At 41.1% G+C, this 8,596-nt stretch overlaps 1 protein-coding gene across 1 annotated transcript; it reads right to left on the reverse strand.

Moving 5' to 3' along the window:
- Positions 1-4,635: 4,635 nt before the first annotated feature.
- On the reverse strand, positions 4,636-5,427 carry LOC121506482 (leucine-rich repeat-containing protein 3-like). The gene has a single exon (XM_041782317.1). The coding sequence runs from the start codon at positions 5,425-5,427 to the stop codon at positions 4,636-4,638; it is 792 nt and encodes a 263-aa protein (XP_041638251.1).
- Positions 5,428-8,596: the final 3,169 nt, after the last annotated feature.

Below are 8,596 nucleotides of genomic sequence, written 5' to 3' on the forward strand. Positions count from 1 at the left end.
GACAAGCAGCAAATAATTGAAAAATTAGACAAAATACATGCATTGATTTCATCAATAAATCATTACTGAGGGCACATCCTCTGATGCATCGAGCAAAAACCAAGCCACGAGGTCAAAGGATCCTGTCTGAGCTAAGAGACAGATCTTGGGGAAGGCAACTTTCTAACAAACTAAATGAACATATTATTGTATTAGTATTTATATTTCCTTCAACTGCAAGGCAGTAACAAAAAGATCAGACCTTACCTCCTGTACAGCAGCCAGCCACAAACTATTGTCATGATGTTGCCATGTTGTCCCTCACTGGGTTCGACGCTTCTATCCATCCAGCCATTTTCTTCCACTTATGCGGGGCTGGGTCACGGTAGCAGCAGGCCAAGCCAAGCAAGCAAGTCCTGGGACTACCCCGGGGTCTCCACAGGGAAATGACCAGGAGGCCTCCTGATCAGATCCCTGAACCACCTCAACTGGCTCCTTTCAAGGTGAAGAAGCAGCGGCTCTACTTTGAGATCCAAGTTCCTCAACCATTTCTAAGGCCGAGCTCAAACACCCTTCTGAGGAATCTCAATTCCACTGCTTGAACCTGCATTCTCATTCTTTCAGTAATTACCCAGAGTTCATGACTATAGGTGATGGTTGGGATGAAGACTGACTGGTAAATTTGACTGTTGCCTGAGTGTTTCAAAGCTTAAAGACACTAAAAGATTCCTACCTTCTTGTACCTTCTGTGTGGGCCCTCATATTTCACTTTATTAAACTTTGCCTTGTTTAAAATGACTCTGGACTCTCCTGATAGATACTGCAGTGCGATACTAAGTGAGCCCGTCCTCAGAGTCTCATTATGGATTTGAAACTATTTTCGGGTGGTGAGAAATGTATTAATATTCTGCCCAATCCAGCCTCGTGTAACTGAAGATGTATGGGCTCCATATTCGGAGCTGTGAGCATTTTTCATTGTACTCTAGAGGGACAAATAGCAGAGGAGTGTGAGGAGTGTTATAGCTTTAGCTGATAAAAGAAGGTTTTCAAAGTTTTCAAGTTCGTTTGAGGCTATGACAAACCCACAGAGCCATACAGCCATCGTTTTGTTTCCATTCCCACTTCTCTCGAGGAAAAAAAGGAGCAGTCTTCTGATAAATGTTAGCTTTTGTGGGGTTTTTTTATTGTCCAAAGAGGACGTAAGAGAATAAACGTCTAGTGATAAGAAGTCGAAAGGCAGCAGTGTCTGACTTATTTAGCGACCCGCTGGGACGTTCCCAGACCAATAAAAGGGCCGCCTCTCACTGTAAATACAACCCCTAAAAAACGTACTGAACAAACACAGAGCTGCAGCAGTCTAATTAGAAATTCACCATCTTTATTCCTCTCATTTACAAAGTAAGGCTGGAACTGGAGAAACCACAAAAAAAAAGGCTGGAACTGGAATGCAAATCACCAAAATATGCATAAGATTGCAATAAAGTAGCTCTGCGAATCATGATGGTTAAAGTCTGGAACAATAGAGTAAAAGCAGATGAAAACATCAGGGCCATTAAGTTTATTCTGGACAAAATTCACACAAATCTACTCATCAACTTTTCTCAACCCAAGTCGAAGTACTCCTGCTCCATTTGATCCCATTTTAAAAAGAAAACTTAGATAGGATTAAGTCAATCCAGTTGCAGATTTATAAGGATTACTTGGGCTTCAAATGGGACTTCAAACCGCGTTGTCCACAGAGGAGCGTCAAAATCCACACAAACCAAAAGATCAAAGTATTTACTTAAAATTAATGCAACGCTGTCTGGATGCAGACCAACCACTCTCGCTGAATATTCATTTAAGACAGCGTATGTCTCAGAACAGAAATACAAGCCCAAACTTACTAATTAAAACTGGATTAAGCTTCCATTGAGGGTTAGGATACCAAAAGTTAAAACTCAAAAAACCTGACCAGAAAAACCTGATTACAAACGTTAAATAAAGTGAAGAAAACAGTCTGCTTACAGGAAAAAGTTCATCCTCCATGAAAACAGTCTAACGCAGACAGCGTAGCTTATATAACTCTGTTAGCTGTGTTAGCTACATAGATAACGTACCTTTGAAACTTACATAGCTGCTTTGTGAGCTTGACTTTAGCTACATGGCATGTTTTCTAAGTAGCTTACGTAGGTATGTAGCCAAAGCTACACACCAGAGCTACATCACTAACATACCTACATAACGAATGTAGCTAAAAATAAGCTCACAAAAAAGCTATGTAAGCTATGTATCTATATTATCTGCATAGCTAAATTAGCTTTAGCTATGTTTGCTGAAGTTAACTTAGCCACATTAACTTATGTGGCACTATTTGTAACATAGCTACTGTAGCTATGTCAGCTGTACTTTAGGGTAACAAAGCTAAAGCAAGCATCCGTTCATGTAACTACTTCCAAAATGGATCTATGCGTACTTTAATCCCGTAGCTGCTTTGTGAGTTTAGCTATATCTTCATACCTGAAGCTAGATAACAGCCCTTTGAACCTAACGTAGCTAACATAGCTACAGCTAAGCTCACAAAGGAGCTATGTATCTACATTATCTGTGTAACAAAGTTAGCTTTAGATTTGTTTGCTAAAGCTCAGGTTGCTTAAGCTAACTTAGCCACATTAACTTACGAAGTAACATTTAAAACATAGCTACTGAAGCTATGTTAATTGCACTTAAAGCTAACAAAGCTAAAGTGAATATCTGTTCACGTAACTACTTCAAAATAGATCTATACTTAATTTAATCCCGTACCTGCTTTGGGAGCTTAGCCATAGCTATGTAGCTGAAGCTAGATAACAGACCTATGGAGCTCACGTAGCGTCATAGCTAACATAACTAAAGATACACACACAAAGCATGTTAGCTTCGTATCTACATTATCTGTGTAGTAAAGTTAGCTTTAGCAAGGTTTGCTAAAGCTCACATTGCTTAAGTTAGCCTAGCTACAGACAACAGAACTATGTAGCTAATGTAGGAGGTAAACTTAGCCAGGTTACATCCACACTCACTGGAGATTATCCAGATAAAACCAGGACTGGCTACCCTGATTTTATTCAATCACGCTATCCTTTTTTCCCCTATTTTGATAACCAGTTCAGTTATTTTTCTAATTTCCGAATTTCCCATTATGATATGATACCAGTGCAATCCCAGCAACTGTGATGCCTGTTTTGATACCACTGCAACAAAAATAAAAGACCTTCACACCTTTCTACTGACGCATTTGACATGTACTGATTAGGATCTGGATACATTTCGCATTAGGGATGCGTTTTGGGCATTCAGATACCAACTGACTGTACTTTAGCCTGTGCATACTCTGAAGTAATAATGTGACTTCAGTTCTGACCTGATATCTGCACTGACCGGAGTCCACTTGTTTGGTCCGCACCAGAGTTCGTATGAGCTTTCACACCACTCTAAACGAACCGGAGTATCCAGGAAATGGACCAGAGCTTGTTCAAAGTGGACCAAACAGCTCTGGTGTGAATGCATCCTAAACCACACCAGTCTGCTTGGTGGAAACGGACCATTAAAGTGCTGCCCCCTATTCTTCAGTATTGGCCAACAACCTCGATCCACTGTTAATAACAACAGACCAGAAGTACATGGAGTGCCAACCATACACATTTAAAGGAGATGAGACTTGAACAACCTTGTGAGATGGCTCTTCTTGCCAAAATTAATTTCATGTGTGAGGCATGAACAGGAAGTGACCAAAGTTTGAAGAGTCAAATACATCAGTTTGCTCGTATTCACTTCAGTTTCACAGAAGAAAAAACCCAGTTCCATTTTCAAACATTTTTCATACTTTGGTCTAAATATTTTCCCATTAACATGACTCTTTGTTCTACTCAGAAAAAAAAAGCATTCAGGAACTTACAAAACTACTTTCTAAGTATCCTTAACTTGACATTTTACACACTAGCAATTAATTAAAACCTCAAAAGACATTTAAGAGTAAAAAAACACACCAACAGCTTTTTTGTCAGTGCTGAGACAGCCTCATCTCTGCTTCCTCTGACAGGAACTGATTGTTTTCTCTGTCAAAAGTGACACAGTAATTATTTATTATAAGAAAGCATGAAGTGGAGTGTTCAAGCTTGAAATTTAAACCCTTTCAGGCGACCTTATCTGCACTGTTGGCTTAGATCCTTTATGGATCCATAAATACACAGAATCCTTATATTAAGTAGGGAGAATCCTCCAATCTCAGGAGGGAATTTATTAGCACTTCAGAATATTACTCTCACTTTTAAGTCTTCTTGTACTCCTTGTAAAGTCCTCCATCAGGATTTTAAAGTGATACTTTTCTACTAGATGTCTTAACATACCTAATTTTTCCAGCTGCTCGCCCATTTCAGGTCATTTTTAAACAGACTAACCATCTAGAGATGAAGTTTTGTTTTCTAGCTGCTGCTATTTTAAGCTTGTACTTGAAGAGAAACTCTTCTTTCCTAATGTGTTTGTGCCTTGTGCAGGGTTTTATCACTCACTGCAAAGCTGTCACTTATCAGCGTCCCTTATATGCAGCACACATATTCATTGGTACAACTCCATCTGTATGCACTGCTGCTCTTTCATTTTTATTCCTCGATAAAGTTGCATCCATTCTCCAACACATTAGAGCACACTGCTGGCTGTGTCGTAGTCCTTGCTGATGTGGGACGTGCTGGGCAGCGATTTGAGGTACTCCATGTGCCTCCTGGCGTCCTCCTGGTTGTGTTTAATGTAATAAATGATGTAAGCAGTTACCATGGAGAACCAGCCGAACATGGCTACAAACATGGCCACGTCTGTCGTCTTGTGGTGGAAGTTGCAAAAGTTGATCCCAGAGTCCAGGACCTGTATGACCGACTGTCCGACGTACTCCTCCTGCACCGCCGTGTAGCAAATGACCTCGTTCACCGTCTCAGGGTCGAGCCTCAGCTCCCTCAGCACCTCCTGCAAAGAGCACTCGCAGTGCCAGGGGTTGTGCGACAAGCGGACTCGAGCATGGAGCTTGGCGAAGGTGTCCTTCGGGAGGCCGGTGAGGTGGTTGTTTGAAAGATCCAAGGTCCGCAGACTTTCTGAAATTCCTTGAAAGGCTCCGACCTCCACGTTCTCGATGGCGTTTTGAGATAAGTCCAGCTCCCTGAGGCGGTGGAGGTCAGCGAAGGCCTCCCTTGTGATGTGTCTGATCCGGTTAGATGAAAGCAAGAGGATGACAGTGTCCTTGGGCAAGTTCGTCGGGATGCTCTCCAAGTTCCGAGAGGTGCACTGCACCACCACGCCGTTCCTGTCCGTGCAATGACAGACCTTTGGGCAAGCACAGGCAGTCATAATCATGGACAGAAGCCACAGTGTTCCCACGGAGAAAGGAGAACCAAAGGAGGGCGGTTGTATGGATGACCTGCACCTTGGAGAGGCACCCATTAGCGGGCAAATCAGCCCTGCGTTAAAGCAACGCAAGGGAATGCATTGGAGGTCAGGTTTTGGGACATACAGAACAATCTGGGAAGTCTAGTTTGACAGAGTGAAGAGGCTTATTAGATAGCAAATGACTGCTCATGAACAGGATTTCCCTGACCATGAAACTTGTTCCAGCAGCAACTATTCCACATCCTTCGCTAGAGAAGGTAGGACAATCAGCAGAAAGACTCCATCCATGTTTTCGAGAAGTCTGAATTTGCCCTGTTATACCAGTGCTAGGGTTTGGGTCAGTGGTAAAGTTGTGCTTTTGGGACAAGAAATGCTTTCCAAGAAGTCCAGTTCAATAGAAGAATTTAGAGCCTTTTTGGGCACCGGACTTCAGTGTGCCAAATGACTAACTTCTAGCAGGATCTATTCCATGGCCTTGGCTATGAAGCACAAGCTGACCATTAAAAATAATCCTATCATTAAACCTAGAAGTTTTTGAGTTTGCTTTACCCTTCGTCAAATCAACACAAGGTCTTGAATTCTGGGTACTTTAAGGGTGTAGAATACAATAATTGAAGTACAGGTTTACAGATAGAAATGGCTTATCAAATGACTACTCACAATCACAATTTTGCCAACCACAAAAACTTGTTCTTGGGAACTTTTCTACTGACTTCGCCAGTAACCCCAATGTAAACTGCAGAAATAATCCATTCATGATACCAAATCGGCAAGTCGTTGCATTGGTCCAGTGGACCAGTGGTGCTTTTGAGACTTGAAAGTGAATCAGATAAGTCCAGTTTGGCCAATTGGTTCCTGAGTAAAAGGCTTCTTGGATGCCAATTGAATACTCCCTTAAACTTCGCCAACAATATTGAGGTATACAGGATAACTATCCAATCAAGTTACCTTGAAGTCTTTGAAATTTGTTTGTCCTGCACTACATCAACACACAGGGCTGAGTTTAGGGTAAAATATTGCTTTTGGTCATGACATAAAGTCACATAAAACACCAATTCACAAATCACAAACAGGACTTCCTAGCTTGTCCTAATGGTGTTCTACAGTCTTCGCCAATGACTCCAAGGTAAACAGCAGAAATAATCCAATCACATTACCACGTAGACCAAATCAACAGAATAGGTAGCCCTGGTGGTCAAATTGTACTTTTTGGGCTTGAAATTAAATCAAGAATTTAATTTTGGCTGACTGATTCTTGAATGGAAACATTTATCAGATGTTATTAAGCCTTGCTACAGCTACATTTATCTTACAGTCTTTGCCAACAAATTTGAAGAATACTGAACAAATATCCAGAAAATATCTCTTTGCATTTGCTTTGTCCCACCCTACATTGATGCAAGAGAGTTTGGGATAAAGTCCTGCTTATGGTCATGAAATACTGCCTGGCTTAACAGATGGAGCCGCAAATTCTCAGGCTAATTGGGCACTGAATCCCTACTTACGAAGAGGATTTTTCCAACCCTTAAAACAATTTTTTTTTCTCCAATCCCTGAAATTTCTGTTGCTTTCAGATAGTAAACCTCTACCTTTTTAGGGTTTTTCACCAATGACTCAAAGGTAAATACAGAAATAATCCATCATGTTACCAAAATGGACCAAATCAACACAAGTGGTAACTGGTGCTTTTTAAATTTGAAATTCAATCCAAGAAGTCCAGTCTGGCCAACACTCTCTTCAGCTTTTACGAAGCCAATTGACTACTCACAAACAGGACTTTCCAAACCCTGAAGTCCATCTACAGCAGCATTTATCCTTTAGACTTCACCAGTAATTTTGCAGTATACAGAATAAATATTCGGTCAAGTTACCCGGACGTCTCTGAATTTGGCTTGTCTCGCACTACATCAACACAAGGGGTTGAGTTTGGGGTCAATTCTGGCGTTTTGTCACGAAATACAGCCCAGTTTCACAGATAGAACCACAAATCACGAGTCCCAACACACGATTTGGATTTTCCTCACCTTAAAATCTTGTTACTTCACCATTTATTCTACACGTCTTGAAAGGCCTGTTGCATTTCAGACACCAAATCTGTACTTATTTTTTTTTCTTTTTTGCCAATGACTCCAAGTTAGATAAAGAAACAATCCAACTGCATTATCAAATACGCCAAATCAATGCAAGTGGTTGCCTCTGTGGTAAATTGGTGTTTTTACACTTGAAATTTTACCCAGAAGTCCAGTTTGGCCAATCTTAAGTTAAAAAAATGATTTTTTTAAAGCTATATGACAACTCCTGAATGAGATTTTTCTAACGATAAAGCCCTGTTATAGCAATATTTATCCTAAAATCTTCCCCAAAATTTGAGGTTGACTTTTGACGAAAGTCTTGCTGTTGGTCATGAAATACAGTCCAATTTGACGGATAGAGTCACGAATTGTAATGCTAATCTAGTACTTGTAAAATATTGTGGGAGCACTGTCTATTTCACGGTCTTCGCCAATAAGTTTAATCCTTTCATGATAGCAAGAAGTCTCAAGATTTGTTTTTCCCCATCTTAAATTAATGCAAGGGGTTGTGGTGGGACATGAAATATAATCCAATTCCAGTCCAACAGAAAAGTGGGTTTGTTTCAGATGTCAAATGTCCTTTCATTCTACGGTCTTCGCCATTCAGTGTGAGGTAACCAGAAATAATCCAATCAAATCTTCAAGTGATCTTCAAACTTGGTTATCCAGTGTTTCCTTGCCCAATAATGTGTTTCACTGCAAAATCAAGACAGGTTCAACCCTTTGCCAGATGACCCTGCAGGTTCCTGCCGGCGCCCTCTGTGTTGGCATCCCGCCTCATTCAAATGAATTAAAGGGCTGTCTGGGCATGGCCTTAGTCTGGGCATTGATGTCTAAAGATTGCCTCTAAGGGCACCTTCAGCGTCATTATTATTCATCATTTATCTTTAAAGTTATGGGAATCCTAGCCTTGATCCCACAGAGGAGGAGGAAGCAGCTATAGGTTTGAATGCTCACTCAGTCAAAGATGTCATAGTCCGATGTATAGGGGGTCTTCTTGGTGGATCGGAGGAATCCTGGCAGAGAAAGAGACAAAGAAAATGTCAAATCACTCAACATAGTTCTCTGAGGATCTTTTGTATCTTGCGACCTACAGAGTCAGAGGTGGGTCCTTTGACCTCACAGCCGCTGAAACCTCAGGGGCAACTTTC

The sequence above is a fragment of the Cheilinus undulatus genome, linkage group 24 (genome assembly GCF_018320785.1).
Source record: "Cheilinus undulatus linkage group 24, ASM1832078v1, whole genome shotgun sequence".
Lineage (NCBI taxonomy): Eukaryota > Metazoa > Chordata > Actinopteri > Labriformes > Labridae > Cheilinus > Cheilinus undulatus.